Raw genomic sequence first — 17,653 nt, forward strand, 5'->3', positions numbered from 1 at the left:
AGATCCCGAAGAGAAGGTGTGGGCGCGGACGGGGCCCCAGCCGTTCACGGCGGGTCAATTTCCTCGTTCCCGGAACAGCATGGAGCTGGAACCGCTTATCACCATGCCCAAGTCTCCAGATACCCGGGTCAGCGAAGTGCTCGACCAACTTTATTTCTATTCTTGGAGCTTCCTTCCAACGTCGCATGCCTCTGCATCATCAGATACCGCAACGGCACTCTGCTGTGTACGACAAGTGTCAACTAAAATAGAGCCGGAGAGACGACGGCGAGAGGACTCGGACCCGGATAAAATGGTGGTGTTGGCGCCAGAACACGCAGCAGCCACTCACGATGAAGGCAAGCTCTCGCCGAATCGAGACTTACCTCGGTCGTGCCGCGACTCCGGCGAGTGTCAAGGCCGTCGCCGTCAAGGCCCTCTGGCCAGGCTGTCCCTAATACGACCATGACAGGCCACGCTGAGCGTCGAATACGACTCCAGAATCGCATCCAAGCCATGGCGCCAAACCATATTGGCTCCCCGCCAAACTGCAGCAATATCGCCGCGCATCTGTGCTTGTTGGTGGACCAGGGAACGAGCAATTGCCCAACTCCCCATGGGTAATGCGAACCTGGGACAAAATCCAAAACACCACGTCAGTCCAAAAATAGCCAGACATGACATTTCCGAACCTCAGTTCCAACGGACTCGGTTTATCGCGGTCCTGCAGCGCCGTCGGCCCAAACTGGCTGGTTCGAGCTGCGGATATAGGCACAATTGTGAGGGTGCAACCTCAGCTTTGGCTCGCCTCCGAACCGTCAAACTCTGGGCGTCACCGAGACTGGCCGAAGGGGGCCGACAGCACCGTCAAGTACCCGGATAAATATGCCGAGCCATATCATAACTTTGGGTCTTGCCCTCGCGCTTTCATCTATTCCATATTGCACAGAGATTGTCGCCACCAAACAAATCGTCGTGATGCGGCCGGTTCATGTCACCATTTCCCACGCTGCGTTGCGAACGGGCGGATTACCCAGCGCCATGTCGATGCTAACTTCTATAAATATTTCGGCCAGTGGCAATGGCCACGACGGGAGTAGATTGCACTGCATATGACAGGCGGTGATAGACAACGAAGTCTATATCAACAACACGGAACCCACCGACATCTCAAGAGACTCGACCCCATTATTCCGCCACGGACCCCACCACCACATAATCACCCCTTGAGCAGACGCATCCCACGCCGCAACCATGGTCGGATCGGCCCTTGCTATGTCTCTTATCGGCCTCAGCGCCGTCCAGGCCCTGCCCACAGGGAAGACCGTCGAGGAGCGTCAGATCTGGATCGGACCCGGCACAGGCGTCCTCATCCCCGGCCCGGGTGAGCTGCCTCCCTGCCTGACCGACCAACCCCTCCAAGGCCAGCCACCCTGCCTCCTACCTCCCATCGTTGGCCCGATCGAACCAAGCACGAAGAGGGAAATCGGGAAGCGGCAAATCTGGGTCGGGCCCGGGTCCGGCACCCTCATCCCTGGCCCGGGTGAGCTACCTCCCTGCCTGACGGACCAGCCCCTCCAAGGGCAACCTCCCTGCCTTCTCCCACCCATCGTTGGCCCGATCAAGCCGAGCACGAAGACGAAGCGGCAAGTGACCATCGGGGATGGCACAGGCGTATTCATCCCTGGCCAGCCCGAGGTGCCCATCTGCTTGACCGATGTTCCCCTCAACGAGCAGCCCCCATGCATGCTGCCGCCTATCGTGGGCGGGCTCGAGCCAAGCACCAAGAAGCGAGGATTCGTCCTCCCGCCCGACGCCACCACGAACCCGAAGAAGGTCATCATAACGCTGGAGAAGGAGCTCATCCGGCTGCAGAACAAGAGGCACAAGACCAAGCAAGACCGCGAAGACATTGAGGCCATCCGGGCTGCCCTGAAGTTCCTCGCCGGCATCACCCACATCTCGGCGCCCCCCGGAACCGGCTCGACCTTCACACCGGGCAAGCGGGACGAGTTCAACCTCGGCACTGGCGAAGGCGGCAGCGTCACCAAGTGCCCCAACCTCGACGGCGCCCAGATCGCCCTCCAGACCCTCATGCACAAGGACAAGCACACGCACGAGGAGCGCATCATCATGGAGAAGCTGGTCGCCTTCCTCAAGAGCTGCGGCATCACCATCGTCAAGTCGCCCGATGGCACCTTCACTACCATCAAGCCCTCTGACTAAGGGAATGTCTTGGCTTGGCTCCTCCTGAGCGTGCGGCTCACGCCGTCGGCTCGGGTCGGCTGGTCTGGTGGAAGGATGTGGGCTTGGGTGGGGAGGAGAGTGATGATATCCTAGTAGAGGAGATGGTGCTCGGCCCTCGGCGGGTTGGGGAAAAAAACCTTTTCTTCCTCTTGTTAATCTTGTCTTATTTCTGTTACCTTACACCCCCTGTATTGTGTATCTCCTTTCGCGCTTCTCGCGTCAGAGTTATCAATGGCTTGATTGACTGACCAAACTCTTTATCCATTAAACCTGCCACTTGCATCGTGTTCTGTTGCCTCTGGTCATTTCCTGCTCTGCCAACCCGTTAGGGTGAGATGCCATCGCCTTACTTTAGAAGCGTGTATACCGGCCGTTGTGGGATGTTTTAAATAGAAACAAATGACACGACCACAACCACCACTTAGCTGTATATCACCAGATGCAATGACTTGAAACCCGGTGATAAACGGAGGTTAAAGCATACTCCTGGCAACACAGGCCAGCGGTGTTCGCAAAGAAGAGGAAGATTCCCGGTCATGCACCGGCATTATGTGCTGTTGGGTGCGGGGTTCTTTCTCAGCTGAGCGAGATAATCATGTAACAGCTGGGGTCTCCCTACATAACTCTTTCTTTGGGTAACCCAAGCGACACCGTAAAACGGGTTGCCTAGACTTGTTTCCGGTTTATTTTATGCGAGCATAGCGTCGTCTTTGAATTGTTTAGACGCGCACCTTTCGTGAACTCACAGACAGCGAGCCAACCCCTATCTGAACACGCCGGGTCTAAACCACCAATAATTACTCCAAAGCATCCGTCCAAAACACTCCACATCACGGATTCCTGCTCCACCGTAAGAATTTCCATCACCCAGGCATCCTCCCTCAGCCGCCCCTTCTCCCACACACACAATCGGGCAGTGGGACAAGACAGCCTCCTACCCTATGGGCGGGTTGTGGTTGCGTATGCTGTACGCAAGATAGCTCATCCGGTGAGTTAAACTTTCCCCACTGCCCGGGGGAGAAATTCGTTCCATATAAGCCCCAAGTCGCCCACTCAATGGCGTTTAAGCCTTGCGTTTACGACTTAGAGATTGAACGGCTTTACAAAGAGATCGATCGTTTCGGACGGATAATGAACAATTAAATCAAATGAGTGGCTGCCTGGGGATGCGGCTCATCCGGGGAAGTCGCACGTTGATGGTTCCTTCCCTTAATAAGTCAAACTTTCCCAGCTTGTTTCTTTCTAAACCGCAACCTTCACTCAGCTCCCAACCGCCCCCGCCTCCCTCGTGTGGAGTCAAGCACCGCTTGGCGTCGAATTTGTGGGCGACAATTAGGTACGTTCAACTCAATATTACCTATTTCTAATCGGACAGCAAATGAAGTCATATCCGCTTTGGACGGCAAAGACACGTTGGTATGTAATAATACTGAACCGCAGAGCAACCAAGGTAACATCAATACTATTTATTGGTGTGATTCTATCGACACGGTTGCGAGAGACACGATAAGTAAGAGATAAAGGAAGACCCAGAGAAATTCCATGACAAAAAAAAAAAAAGAAAGAAGTACATACAAAATTGCTATTGCCCAACACCCAAACAAGTTCTCAATCTTTTGCCACCTTTTGCCACGGCCCGCAACTCCTCTATTTCGCCGCCCCCTTGGGCTCCGGCAACTTCCCCACGACTTTCTCACCCAGCGCAATCAGCGAGCTCGCATTCGTGATATCCAGCGTCGTGAGCTCGACCGCCAGCTTGGTGCGAATCCAGTTCCGCAGCTCGACCGCCGACAGTGAGTCGAGCCCGTACGCCATGAGCGGCCGCCCCGGCTCGACCTCGGACTCGAGCCGTAGGATCTTGACGAACTGCGCCGCCAGCGCGTCGACGCACGCCTGCACCAATGCGGGCCCCTCGGCGCCCGACTTGTGCATCGTCTTGAGCGCGCGCACCGCCTGGTCCGCCGCGTCGCTGCCGCCCTCGTCCGCCGCGCCGTCGCCGGCGTCCTCGCCGTTGCTCGCAAACAGGTACGCGAAGCGCGGCTCGCGCGTGAGGTCGGCGCTCGCGTCGGCGCGCTGGAGCGGGACCGCCACGCCCGTGATCATCTGCGCCGCGCTCAGCGGGTTGATGGGCTCGTCGTCGGGCGTCTGCTGCAGGACCGAGTGCGTCAGGATGCGCCGCAGCATCGTCTCGCCGATGGGCGTCCACTGCCGCTTGTCGAAGCGGACCTCGAGCCCGTCGTCCTGCTCGGCCACGTAGCCGACGTCCTCGATCACGCCGAGGTCGACCGTGTGCGCCCGCAGGCCCAGCGCGCGCCGGTAGCTCGCGAAGGCGTCGAGGAAGGTGTTGGCCGCCGCGTAGTTGGCCTGGCCCTTGTTACCGATGATGCCTGACGTGCTCGAGAGCATAGTGAAGAAGTCGAGCGCGTGCTTGGGGCCGGCTTCCTGCGACGCGAGGTGCAGGTTCCATGTGCCCTGGACCTTGGCGTGGATGGCGGTGCGGTAGTCGTCGAACGTCATATTCTCGAGCGGCCGGTCGCGCAGGACCATAGCACCCTGGACGATACCGCCGACTCGTGGGGTGACCGTCTGGAATAGGCGCCGGACCGACTCGATATCACCGACGTCACCCTTGGCTTCCGACACGGCGCATCCATAGAAGGCACAGTTACGGACGATGCGCGCCGAGGCTTCGTCGGCAATGCCGCTCCGGCTACTGACAGCGATGTGCTTGGCCCCGTGGCGGGCCATGTGGGTGGCTAGCGTACCACATGCGCCCTTAAGGCCGCCGACGATAAGGTACGACACGTCCGGCCGAAGCTGTAGCTTACGGACGGCTGGGCGGGCGACAACCTGGATGTCCTCCTTTTCCTTGTTTGAGATAACGATCTTCCCAAGATGGCGCCCGCTGCGGATGTACTGTAGCGCCGCTGGCACGTCGTCAAACCCGAACGTGGTGATAGGGAAGATCGGCTTGATATGTCCGCCGTCGATCAGCACGAAGAGCTCTGCAAACAGGCTGGCGATGCGCTGGTCGTGGATATCCTTGGTGAAGGACATGTCGACCGCGCGGAACGAACAGTTACGGTCGAATGGTTCCATAGCCAGCGTGTTGCGGTCGACAATATCGCGCTTACCGATCTCGACCATAGTACCTCCATCGGCGATAATACGCCAAGACGCATCCAGGAGCTCCCCGATCAACGAGTTAACCACGCAGTCCACACCGCGACCGTTGGTATGCCGCATAACCTCGTCCGCAAACTTGGTGCTACGGGATGAGAACATGTGGTCGCGCCGGATGCCGTAGTTAGTCTCGAGGAACTGCCGCTTCTCTTCGGTGCCCACGGTGACATAAATCTGACGGCATTGTTAGTGGCACCCAGCTAGGATGGTGAAAAATGAGAACTGACCTCAGCCTTCTTATACTGCGCAAGCTCGATGCAGGCAATGCCGACGCCACCGGTGGCCGAGTGGATGAGCACCGACTATTATCATGTCAGTCAGTTGGTCCAGCTCATCAAACGGGACAGCAATACATACCTGGCCCTCCTTCAAGTTCGCCATATGGTAGAGCGAGTACAACGAGCACAGGTAGACGGACGGTATAGTGGCCGCCTCCTCAAACGTCATCGTATCCGGGATCGCGTGACACCGCTCGACGGAGACCCTCACGCGGTTTGCATAGCTGCCAGGCTTCAGAATGCACACGCGATCTCCCTGGCGGAAACGTGTGACGCCACTGCCGAGTTTCTTCACGACACCGGCACACTCGAAACCGATCATGTGCTCGTCTTCGGGGACAATGCCCATAGTGGTAGCGACGTCCTTGAAGTTGACGCCAACAGCCATAATTTCAACCTCGATATGGCCGTCCTCGAGCGGGTCCTCGTCGTACACGCCCGTCTCACACCACATCAGGCTCTGTAGCGTGCCGATTCTCTCGGCGTGGATCTGCAACTGCGCCCGTGTGCCGTGGAAGTCGGTCAAGACCGTCTCAAGGCCCTCGACCTCGGCGCGCTTAAAGGCATTGACGGCCCGGTCGGGCACCAGACGCTGCACATGCAGCAGGCCACCGCGCTCCATGTACTCGGTCTCCTGGAGGACTCCCGCGACCTCCTCCACCTCGTCCTCGTCCTCCTGGGCATCCACTCCGGTCTCGGAACCACGCCGGACAGCATCCAGAACCTGCCGAATGGCCCGGCTTGTGTCGGCCGAGCCGACGCCGCTCTGCACGTCGAGCGTCACGAGGCGCGCGAGCTCGTCCTCGCGCCGCGCCACGCGGAAGAGCCCCTGCACCATGGCTCTATCGGGCTCCGTGACGCGCTGCCCGGTCCCAGCCTGGCCCTGCGCGCCCTGCGTCACCCAAACGACGGGTGCCCCGCAGCCGACGAGCTCCTTGACGGCGTCCCACTGCTGCGACGTGCTGATCTTGGAGAGAACCGGGCCGGCGAGCTCGTCGAGCACCAGCACTACGTCCGCGTCCTGCTTGGAGGGCTGCGAGAAGGGGAACCCCTGCTGCTTCACGTTCCAGCCCGCTTGTTGCAGCTCGGTTTGGATCGACGACCCGAGCGAAGAGGGGCCGGTTTCGGATAGGCGGGCAACAAGCAGGTTGCCGGGCTTGGTCTCGAGCTCGGCTTGCTTGGTCCCGTGTTGCCAGAGGTACGCCTGCGTCCCGTCGTCGTGGGCGGTGGGCACCTCTAGAATCGAGCTAACCGGGACACCGGCCTTGTCCACGAGCCGCTGCACCACACCGCGGCTCCAAAAGCCTCCGCCCGAGCCAAGAAGCTTCACGGCGTGCTCGGCGTCGGCATCCGAAATGGAGCTGGCCGAGCTGGCGGGAGCCCGTACCGGGGACAGAACGCGCGACGTCGGCCCCGAGTCTCCCGACTCGGAGGACGTCTTGGACGTCGCCGTGGACAATGTCATGATGGGCGTGGACCGGTCTACAATCTCGCCGTGGTGGCTGATATTGTTCTTTGCGTCACCGCGGCGGACCAGCAGGGTGGAGGCGGCGCCCGAGAGGAACGGTTGGACGTTGGCGACAAAGTCCCGCAACAACCCAGAGCTGGTCTCCTCAGACGCTTTGATGATGGCCAAGTCGTACACGGCATCGGCGGGCAGGCCTAGCGCCTCCCCTGTCTCGGTCGGGCTGATGAGCAAGAAAGAGGCCTGGGCCCGGTCCTGGTACCGCTCCTGCACGTTGACCATGGCACGCGCGTCGGCCGAGGCAAAGTCGTAGCGCGCGTACGCCGACCGAGTCTCAGCAGAGGCCGGCGTGGGAGCGGGCGGGAACCAGAGGCTCGAGGTGTCGGCCGCGTCCAGGTTGACCTCGAGCACCCTGAGGGAGGGCGTCTTGTGCGCGATGAGGTCGACCAGCCCGTCGAGCCCGGCCGCGTGCAGCAGCTGGTCCTGCGACAAGAGCGTCACGTCGGGCTTCCACTCGACGCGGACGAAGGTGTGCGGGTCCGCGCGCGGCGGCACGTCCAGCTTGAGATAGTTAAGGCCCCGCACGCGCATGACGAGCCGGCCCGTCTCCGAGTCGTAGACGGTCGTGTCGGCGATCCAGCTCTTGTCCTGGTCGCGGCGGCCGCGGCCCGAGTAGGTCGAGTGGGCGATGGAGCGGCCCGTCGTCAGGAGGGCGGGCACCTTGTTGATGACAAAGTCGTCGATCACGCCGGGAATCATGACGTCCTTGACGTTGCCGCGCTCGCCCTCGGCGTTTCCGGGGATGGGCGTCTGCAGGCAGCCGTCGAGGGCGGCCGGGTGGACCGGATAGTACGACTGCGGCGACCAGCGGGAGGCCGGCGGCTCGAGCGACAGTAGGGTGCGGCACGACCGCTGACCGCTGACGGCGTCGATCTGTAGCAGCCGCTGGAAGGCCGGTCCAAAGTCCATGCCGATCTCACGCTCGGCCTTGTACCACAGCTTGGGCCCTTGGGGGCTCTGCAGCGGCGCGGCGTCGGCCCCCTCGGCCACCTCGTCCTCGATGGCGTCCTGAATCCGGGCGAGACCCCAGCAGTGCTCCCGTACAAGGTCCTCACCCGGCAGCGTGCTCGAGGCGCGGAACTCGTGCCAGTGCTTGTCACCAGGCACCCGCGCGAGCGACACGGTCAGCATGACATCCTTGTTCTCCTCGATGACCAGCGCCCGGCTGAACTTGAGGTTGCGGAAGCGGTAGCAGAGATCGTTGGGAGCGACGCCCTCGAGATTCTCGACGGCGCAATGCTTCTGCCACAAGGCCTCGAGCGCGAGGGTCACAAAACCGGCGCCGGGCATGATGGCGTCGCCGCCCATCTTGTGGTCCATCAGCCACGGCACGTTGGCCGCGCTCAGCCGGTTGCGCCAAATGGGCGCCTGCCACGGCGTGCCGAGGATCTTGCTTCCCAGCAGGTCGTGTGCGACGTACTTGCGGAACCGCCAGTCGCGGCTCGCCGCGTTCTCGTGCCAGTACTTGACCGTGTGGTTCCACGCGTAGTTGGGCAGGTCCACAACCGTCCGCACGCCTTGGTCGTATCCGTTGACCACGCCGAGGTCGATGTCGGCGCCGCTGATGAACAGCCGCCCGGCGACGTCAAACAGCGACTTGACCGCGTCGGCGCCGCGGGACCATGCCGCGGAGTAGACGACCTGAGCGCCGGACGCAGCCGGGAGCGACTTGATGACCTGCGACACGGGCCCCGCCAGCGCGCCCGAGGGGCCGATCTCGATCAGCACCGTCGGCGGGTTGCGGTCCGAGAGCATGGCCTTGAGGGCCTCGTCGAAGCGCACGGGGGACACCATGTTTGCCTTCCAGTAGGCGGCGTCGGCAGAGCCCGTCTTGAGACCGCCCGTCACCGAGGAGTACATGGCGACGCTGCTGCCAGTCTCGCGGGACTCGAAGGCCGGGTCCTCGCCGAGCAGTTCCTCGTACTCCTCGCCAATGGGACCCATAAGAGCCGAGTGATAGGCGAGGTCGACCTGCAGCAGGCGCGCAAAGTGCCCGGCGGCCTTAATCTCCTCCTGCAGGGTCTCGAGGGCCGCCTTCTTGCCCGAGATGGTAACGCTGGAGGGGCTGTTGAAGCACGCGATCCACGCCTTGCCCGTGTACTCGCCATTGTCGAGGAACTCTTGGGCGACCTCGGCTCCGAGGCCGACCGCCAGCATGCCGACGTCCTTCTCGGCCTCGTGGAAGCGGTTGACGGCAGCGCGGCCGCGGTAGAAGGCGGCCTTGATGGCGCTAGCGCGGTCTAACAAACCCGCGGCATACGCAGCCGCGATCTCGCCCGACGAGTGGCCCACCACCTTCTCGGGCCGGACGCCCCAGCTATCCAGCACGTCCAGGAGGCACAGCTGCAGCGCCGTCACGAGCGGCTGCGAGAACTCGGGCTGGCGGAGGTGCTCGGCCGAGCGCGCCTCGGTCAACTCCTCAACCAGGGACCACGTCGGGGCCCCCGCGCTGGCCTGCTGGCTCTGCAGGACGGCGTCGAGCTCCTCGAGGAGCTCGCGCGCGCGGGGGAACAGGCGCACCAGCTCGGCGCCCATCTGGGGCCACTGGGCGCCCTGGCCGGTAAAAACAAAGCCGACGCGCGGCGGCTGGGCGCCCTTCTTGGCGGCCACGAAGGCCTTCTCGTCGACGCCGCCCTCGGCCGAGCGCGTGGTGAGGAAGGCGCGGTGCCACAGGCGCGTGCGCCGCTCCGACAGCGTGTAGGCTAGGTCGGCCAGCCGCACCCGCACGCGCGGGTTGAGCAGGTGCTTGGTCAGCGCCGCGATGTTGCCGCTGAGCGAGTGCGGGTCGTTGGCCGACAGCACGACCACCTGCGGCCGGCCGGCGGTCTTGTTGTTGTCGTCGGTTTCGTAGTACTCTTCTTCCTCCTCTTCGGCCTCCTCGTCCGCCGCCGTGTACGACTTGACGTGGTGGGTGCGGTCGAGCACGGCCTGCTCGACGATGGCGTGCGCGTTGGAGCCGCCATACCCGAACGAGTTGACGCTCGCGCGCCGCGGCGCGTCTTGTGGCCAGGGGATGGCGTTGCGGAACGCCTTGACCCCGTTGGCGGCAAAGTCGACTGCGGGTGGTTGGGCATAGGGTCAGTATACTTCGGTGCAATGGAGGTAGGTCAGGCGCGTGAACACGTACTCTTTGGGCTGGGGTTGATAAAGGTGGGATTCCCCGGGATCACGCCGTGCTCGAGGGCTAGCACCGCTTTCAGCAGCCCCGAGATCCCCGCGGCCGGCTCCGAGTGTCCGATGTTGCTCTTGATCTAGTAGCGACCATGTAAGTGGGATGAAGACTAGGTAGGTGGTGGGTTCTTGAAAGCTTACCGAGCCGATGATCAGCGGCTTGTCAGCCGGGCGCGTGGGCGCAAAGACGGAGCCCGCGCCGCGCACCTCGGTAGGGTCACCGGCCTGGGTGCCCGTACCGTGGCACTCGAGGTAGGTGGTCAGGTTAAAATCGACGATGCCGGCGTTGGCGTAGGCCTGGCGGATGGCGAGGGCCTGGGCCTCAGAGTTGGGGCTGGCGATGCCCGCGGTCCGACCGTTGCTGGTGTTTGCCGTGCCCAGCACGACGGCGCGGATGGGGTCCCGGTCGCGGATGGCATCGGACAGGCGCTTGACGATGACGGTGCTGACGGCCTCGGCCTTGACGTAGCCGTCGGCGGCCACGTCGAAGGTGTGGCACAGGGCGGTGGGCGAGTGTGCGCTGCCGACGTTGCCGGCGTCGATCATGTGCTCGGGGCTCATATAGACGTTGCTGGTGGCGACGATGGCGGCGTCGACCTCGCCGGTCGACAAGTAGCGGCACGCCATATCCAGCCCCACTAGGCTGCCCGAGCAGGCCGTATCGATGGTAGCACTGGGCCCCCGGATGTTGAGGAAGTGGCTGAGGCGGTTGGCCAGAATGGCGCGCCCGACACCGAGCGCGTTGTTGGCCGGCCGATCCTCGGGGTCGCGGTTCTGCATATCGCCGTAGTCGGACGCGTACGAGCCAACGAAGCAGGCGACGGGCTTACGCTCAAGGCTCTCGAGGGGGATGCCTGCGTTCTCGAGGCCCTCATACACGACCTCGAGCATCTGGCGCTGGTTCGGGTCCATGGCGATGGCCTCGGTCGTCGACACCTCGAAGAAAGAGGCGTCAAAGTCGGCCGGGTCGACATCGCCGAGGAACATGCCACCACATTGGCGCATCGTGCGCGGCTTGTGACTGCCGTCGTAGTGGCCCTCGAAGCGGAAACGCGTCTCGGGTACCGTGTTGGGCGCCACCGACCCGCGCTCCAAGAAGTCCCATAGTCGCTGGGGGCTGTTGTTGCCGCCGGGCAGCCGGCAGGCGAAGCCGACGATGGCGATGGGCTCCTGGCGAAACTGAGGCTTGGTCATGGTGAATGGTGTGCACTGGTGTGTCTCAAGCCTGGGAAAGGGGAAGATGCAGTGGAAAAGGAGTGCGATGTGTGTGTGTGTCCTACCGTGTCTGGAATTTGGGCGGCGGGAGGGCAGCATATGTGCAAAACGCGCCGTCGACGATATCCGCTTCACATGTCGATATTGCCATCTCGACGGATTTCTTTGTGGCAGTCGGAGTTGAGTGAAGCGTCATCACCCCTGCTCGACCTGCAGTGTCGTCGGTGTTGTTGAGACTCAACCGTATGGTTCCTTGCACGTCGCGTCATCTGCAAGGGCGGTATGCTATCGCTCAGGTCAGAATTCCTGAAGGATGGATTACCCGGCAGAAGTGAGGTTGTGGTGAGAGTCTGGGCGGGCTGACCTTGCAGATGTGAGCATACCTAGGTGCGACATGAAACGTCCGAAAGCCCGCATGGTTGTTGACCGAGACGTAGGACCTCGGTGTCACTCGTGCTCTGCTCCAAAAGATTGTTTTTCAAAAAGTTCCTCCGTATCTTACTGACCCCCCGTCGTGTGTGCGGCGGAGGCCGGGAGAGGATTCGACCCCAGTCTCGGCTCGCTCGAACGCCAGCTCTTTTTTCTACTTCAGCCTATAGTTATACATGGAATTACCTTCCCTGTCCGTATTTGCGAGGAAATCGACAACGCCTGCGCCATGGCCGTCATGTCTTCCAAACCGCGCCATGAGGCCGTTACGTGCAAAACCATCGACGGCATCACGCTCGAGGGGTGGTTCTACCCGGTTGAGGGCCCTGCGCCCGCCATTGTCATGACCCACGGCGTGAGTGAATGCGGACGGCAAAGTCTACTGTCTTGCTCCCTAAGTTGCTAATGCGTTTGCCTTCTGCTCGGGCAGTTCAACTGCGTCAAGGAAATGAGCCTCTCGGATACGGCCGAAGGTTTTCAGAGAAGAGGCTACAATGTGTACCTCTACGACTCGCGCAGTGTTGGGGCCAGCGGCGGGCTCCCACGCAACCAGATCGACCCCCTGCAAATGGCCGAAGATATCTCCGGTGCGTTCGTCGAATACTCGAATTCCCCGACATTCCCGCCTCGTGCCGCGGGCATGTATGGAACCAACTGACTCCGGAACGCAGACGTCGTGACCCACGTCATGTCGCTGCCGGCCGTGGATCCGGCGCGGGTGTTCCTCTGGGGCATGTCGCTGGGCGGCACCGTCAGCGCCGTGGCGGCCATCGTGGACCGGCGGGTAGCGGGCGTGCTGATGGTGTGCCCCATCTTCCACTTTGTACGGCCGGACCGGCGGGCGCGCGCCTTTGGGCAGCTGATGCGCGACCGAGCGTCGCAGCTGCGCGGCAACGAGCCCCACACGCTGCAGCCCTTCAACAGCAAAGGCGAGAACCCGATCGGCATGGCCGGCGCCGGTGGCCCCGGCGGCCGCGAGGCCTACGTGCTGATGCGCACGGCGGTCGAACGCGGCCATCCCAGCTTCCGCGACCGAATCACGCTGCAAACCTACCAGAAGCTCGCCCTTTTCCAGCCGCTCCCGCTCATGGACCTGCTTGAGACCGTCCCCGTCATGATGATGGTGCCCGAGCTCGACGACATGTCGCCGGCCGCAGCGCAGCAGGAGGCTTTTGAGCGTCTGCAGACGCCCAAGAGGATGCACTTTGCCAAGGGGAGGGGCCACATGACCATCCTCACGGGCGAGGGAACCCAGGACATTTTCGAGGCCATGGTCGGCTTTTTTGACGACGTGTCCGAGTCTCGCTTTGTGTCCGACTCGTGAGCGGTCTACAGGAGTCCGGGGGGTTGTTGCGTTTACTGTATCGAGAGGCTGATGTCCACTGCCAACTTGAATGCTGACGCCTATTACACTCAATTATCGTATAATTAGACTGAGTTCTACCTTGTACTGTTAATGGTAACAAATTGTTCGAAAGGGAGATTTTTGCCGCAAACCGTAATGTCCATGTCTTTGATATCTTCTAACAGAAATCAACGCCGGCCAATAGCACCGAAATTATGGTAGCACTAAGGACTACAGCGAACGTAGTAGACGGCGTTACAAAGCTTAGCTTGCTAACCGGACTGTCACGGCCTGCGGTGTGCAGCTATCTGTCGCCCTTCCCTAAGGTAGGTAGGTAGCCTCTACCTCCCCCGCAACACACAATTCGGCCTCTGTGACGCCCTCAGTCAGAAGACCAATCAACTGCAAGATCAACACCCTACTCGGTAGCTTGTAACCGTTGTATCCAACGGCTTACCAGTTACCTAACCTTGGCTTTTATGGATTTTGTGGGGAAATCTACGCCGTTAAAGGCGACATCGAGTGCAACCAACCACCTCCATAGACTGGGAACGGACGTATGACTAAACCTTACGGCAATTGCCACGGTAGTATCTACTACGTAGTGTACGGTCTGGGGTATGGGAATTCGGCGGCCAGGTGGACAAGTCGCTGCCGGTAACGGAGGTGAGGGAGGCATGACGGCTTCATGTCGGTCGGCAGGTAGGTTACTGTAGGGAGGTATTACTGCGCCGAGGAACCTTGCACCTGCTTGGCTGACAACATGAAGGCCGGCAAGCTCAGCGGGCTTCGGCGGCTTCGGTTTGTAGCCAGCCACAAGCTTGTTTTCTCCAGCTCCGGATACAGGATGACAATGCAGCGACCGGCGTGACGCTACATATACAACCTGCATCAGTGACAGTTCCGGAAAAAGCCGCTCCTGCATGTGGTAACTGGTAAGCTGCAGGGTTGGTGTGACCGTATCTCGCTACACAGGAGCGGCTTATGCTGAAACCTCGGGCGGCTGGGGACGCGTCCCACACTTCCGTGACCTAGAGTCTTCCGGAGGCGTCTTTGCGCCGGGGTATGGGTTGCACGTTAAAATGCAGGCAGACTATGGTCTATCACCAAAATCGTGATGATTCTTGTCTCCCTACCCCTATCCCCTCGCGTCTGGTTTCCCAAAGATCATGTCTTCGAGCCAGTTATTCGTGCATCACCCGACCAGCCAGAGTCAAGCCATACGCGCTTTGACCTACGGGATGGAGGCCGCGAAGCGGCATGCAACTTGGGACAACATTCTCCAGACAGCCTATCTCACCATCGCCAGTGTCGTCGTCTACGGCGTGTGGCTTGCGCTCTATCGAGGTCCGTAGTATCAGCGGACTGCCACGCGCAGCACAGAGCTGACGTGCCCTGTGACAGTTTTCTTCCATCCGCTGGCAAGCATCCCAGGACCCAAACTAGCAGGTGAGGACCGGACGTAGCACGGCCAGCAGTGCCATTATTGGTGCTGACAAGCGGCAGCAATAACGACGTGGTATGAGAAGTACTACGATGTCTTCCTCGGCGCCCAGTACTTCCGCCGCATCGAAGAGATGCACAGGCAGTACGGCCCCGTCGTCCGCATCAGGCCCGACGAAGTGTCGTTCAACGACCCGGACTTTATCGACACGCTGAGCCCCGTGGGCGGGAGGAGGACCACGAAGCCGGCACTTGTGGGCCTGAGAACAGGCAGTGAGAGCAGCCACGCACCCAACCCCGAGTCTAGAGACCAGAACCAACGCTGACCATACCCCTCCCCCCTCCCCCCTGGCAGTCCCCGATTCCATCACGGGCACCATCGACCACGACGTGCACCGCAGGCGGCGCAACGCCATCAGCGGCTTCTTCTCGGTCGCCAGCATCCGGAGGCTCGAGCCGATCATCACGGCGCACATGGAGAAGATGTTTGGGCGGGTCGACGCCAGCATCGCGGCGAGCGGCGCCAAGTCGGTCGTCCTGAGCATGCACCAGGTCTTCCGCGCGTGCACGAGCGACATCATCACGACGTACGCCTTCGGCGAGAACCAGGACATCCTCGGCGAAGACGACTGGGGCGAGTCCGTCACCGCCGGCAGCAACACGTGGCACAACCTGACGCACGTCTTTGCCGCGTTCCCCGTCGTGCTGCTGGTGATGCGCAACCTGCCGCAGTGGGCGTTCCGCTTCTTCATCCCGTCCCGCGAGCTGGACGACCTGATGGAGAGGAAGGAGGTTCGATCTTGTTCCTTTTCTCACTTCCTCACCAAAGAAAATGAAGTCGGAAATATATGCTGATATGGCTGACAATCCCTACAGTGGTGGGTCAACAAGGTCCGCACCATCCGGGAGTCGCCCGACCCGGCACACCTGAAGAGCACCATCTTCGAGGGCGTCCTGAGCAGCAACCTGCCGGCCGAGGAGAAGACGGACGCGCGGCTGGCCCAGGAGGCGCAGCTGATCGTGTTTGCCGGCGAGGGCACAGTGGGTGAGTTGAGTCTGCGGCCACACAGCCTTCTTTTCCCAGTGGTAGAAAGAAAGAAAGAAAAAAGAAACGAGAAGGAAATGGGCAAGCTAATAACCCTCTCGCAGCCTACACGCTCAACGCAGCGCTCTACGAGCTGCTCGCGCACCCGGCCGAGTACCGGCGGGCGCGCGAGGAGCTGCGCGCGTCGCTGCCCGCGGGCGAAGTCGCGCCGTCGTTCGCGCAGGTCGAGACGCTGCCCTTCCTGAGCGCCGTCATCCACGAGACGATGCGCCTGCACCCGGGCGTGGTGTCGCGCCAGGTGCGCATCTCGCCGGACCAGCCCATCGTCTACCAGGCCCCGGCCGCGGGGTTGGTGGGTGTGGGGGAGGTGGGCAAGACTACTGCTGCTGCTGGTGGTAAGAGTAAGACGTACGTGGTGCCGCCGGGCATGTGCCACAGCATGTCGACGCGCGCCATGCACCTCAACGGCGACGTGTTCGATGACCCGCTCGCGTTCCGGCCGCAGCGCTGGCTGGACGATCCCACGCTCGGGCGCGCGTTTATTGCGTTTGCGAGGGGCACGCGGAACTGCATCGGGTACGTCATCTCGTGTTTTTCTCTTCTTCTTCTTCTTCCTTGCTTCGTTTTGTTTTCTTTATTTTTTGTTGTCAAGTGTGTGCCGCGCTGACAGGCTGGGGGCGGAAACAGCAAGGACATGGCCAAGAAGTTGATGGGCAAGGTGCTGGCGACGCTGCTCCTCCGCTACGACATCTATGAAGGTCAGCGCGGCCCGACGCTCGAGCTGTACGACACGACACGCGAGCGAGACATCGATGCGAATTACGACATGATCATCCCAATGCCGGCCAAGGGAAGTCCCGGGTTGAGGGTGCGCGTGCGGCGGTGAGGGCCCGGCCGTCTCTTGGTCGGATTCGGATCGTCCCGTTTCGGGTGGAAGCGGGAAAACCGGAGGGATGCATCATGCAGGATGGGGATGCGAGGAAGAGCATTAAATTATTTGTTGTGGGTAAATAAGGTAGGAGAGCACGTCTTCGATCCTTCCATGAGATCAAGTTTGGGGTCCATAACCTGGAACACACCGGAGAGTGCGGAGAATGCGGAGAATGCGGAGACACGGGAGAGTACGGAGAGTGTGGGCACGTGCCAACTGTGTAAAAACCGACCCCCTTATTTGCACGGAGTAAAATCTTAGGTGCACGGAGTAACTAGGCCCAATTCGGTAAAGCGTCCCAAAGTTTTGGCGGGGAGTTCAGCCTAGCACTTGACTCGCGCAGGACAATTCACCCCTCAAACTCCCACACTTACAATACAATTCACCTCAAGCAGCTCTCGGTAAAACTTTAAAAAAAATAAAACTAGTTAGAGTAAAACTGACCAGATTGCATCAAAATCACCTTGCTACCAGCTAAGTTACCCTCCTCTTTTTGGGTGAGGGTGAAGGTTAGCGACTGTGTAAGTGCTGTACTTAAGCTGTAAGCTGGGCCAGGTCTTGGCAGAGAAAGGTCCAAAGGCACTAACAACTTAGTGGGTGGTGCACTGGCCCTTTTGGTAGTGCTGCTGTACTCCGTGCACCTAAAATTTCACTCCGTGCAAATAAGGGGGTCGGTAAAAACAGAGTTCTGTGCGCCGTGTTCGATAGCTCCCGATTGGCTTTCAGAGGGACACCCGCCGTATAAGATAGCTCCCCATTAGGTGGCTTTCAGAGGGACACTCCTCCGTATCACCAGTAGTTGAAGCAATCCCATGGACCCCACGTTCCCTCCTCGCTGAGGTCACTTTCTGTTTCCATGGCC

General features: G+C 60.8%; 4 protein-coding genes across 4 annotated transcripts; 3 read left to right on the forward strand and 1 right to left on the reverse strand.

The window, feature by feature from the left end:
* Positions 1 to 1,233: 1,233 nt before the first annotated feature.
* Positions 1,234 to 2,205, forward strand: B0H64DRAFT_328523 (uncharacterized protein; the record flags this gene model as incomplete). The annotated part of the gene is made up of 1 exon (XM_062800836.1): positions 1,234 to 2,205. One exon carries the CDS (start codon positions 1,234 to 1,236, stop codon positions 2,203 to 2,205), a length of 972 nt encoding a protein of 323 aa, XP_062655683.1.
* Positions 2,206 to 3,866: 1,661 nt separating this feature from the next.
* On the reverse strand, positions 3,867 to 11,163 carry B0H64DRAFT_466731 (uncharacterized protein; the record flags this gene model as incomplete). Its single annotated transcript, XM_062807700.1, has 6 exons — positions 3,867 to 5,583; positions 5,637 to 5,711; positions 5,767 to 6,321; positions 6,376 to 10,268; positions 10,340 to 10,463; positions 10,525 to 11,163. 6 exons carry the CDS (start codon positions 11,161 to 11,163, stop codon positions 3,874 to 3,876), a joined length of 6,996 nt encoding a protein of 2,331 aa, XP_062655684.1. The 3' UTR covers positions 3,867 to 3,873.
* Positions 11,164 to 12,265: 1,102 nt separating this feature from the next.
* B0H64DRAFT_329346 (Alpha/Beta hydrolase protein) lies at positions 12,266 to 13,351 on the forward strand (the record flags this gene model as incomplete). The annotated part of the gene is made up of 3 exons (XM_062800875.1): positions 12,266 to 12,382; positions 12,458 to 12,614; positions 12,699 to 13,351. 3 exons carry the CDS (start codon positions 12,266 to 12,268, stop codon positions 13,349 to 13,351), a joined length of 927 nt encoding a protein of 308 aa, XP_062655685.1.
* Positions 13,352 to 14,430: 1,079 nt separating this feature from the next.
* B0H64DRAFT_434987 (cytochrome P450 CYP682H1) lies at positions 14,431 to 17,385 on the forward strand (the record flags this gene model as incomplete). The annotated part of the gene is made up of 11 exons (XM_062806115.1): positions 14,431 to 14,719; positions 14,777 to 14,821; positions 14,879 to 15,088; positions 15,171 to 15,607; positions 15,692 to 15,860; positions 15,965 to 16,212; positions 16,261 to 16,436; positions 16,548 to 16,728; positions 16,876 to 16,981; positions 17,239 to 17,312; positions 17,347 to 17,385. The coding sequence occupies exons 1-11, from the start codon at positions 14,542 to 14,544 to the stop codon at positions 17,383 to 17,385; spliced, it is 1,863 nt and encodes a 620-aa protein (XP_062655686.1). The 5' UTR covers positions 14,431 to 14,541.
* Positions 17,386 to 17,653: the final 268 nt, after the last annotated feature.

Source organism: Chaetomium fimeti, assembly GCF_033439085.1.
Source record: "Chaetomium fimeti strain CBS 168.71 chromosome Unknown B0H64scaffold_7, whole genome shotgun sequence".
NCBI lineage: Eukaryota > Fungi > Ascomycota > Sordariomycetes > Sordariales > Chaetomiaceae > Chaetomium > Chaetomium fimeti.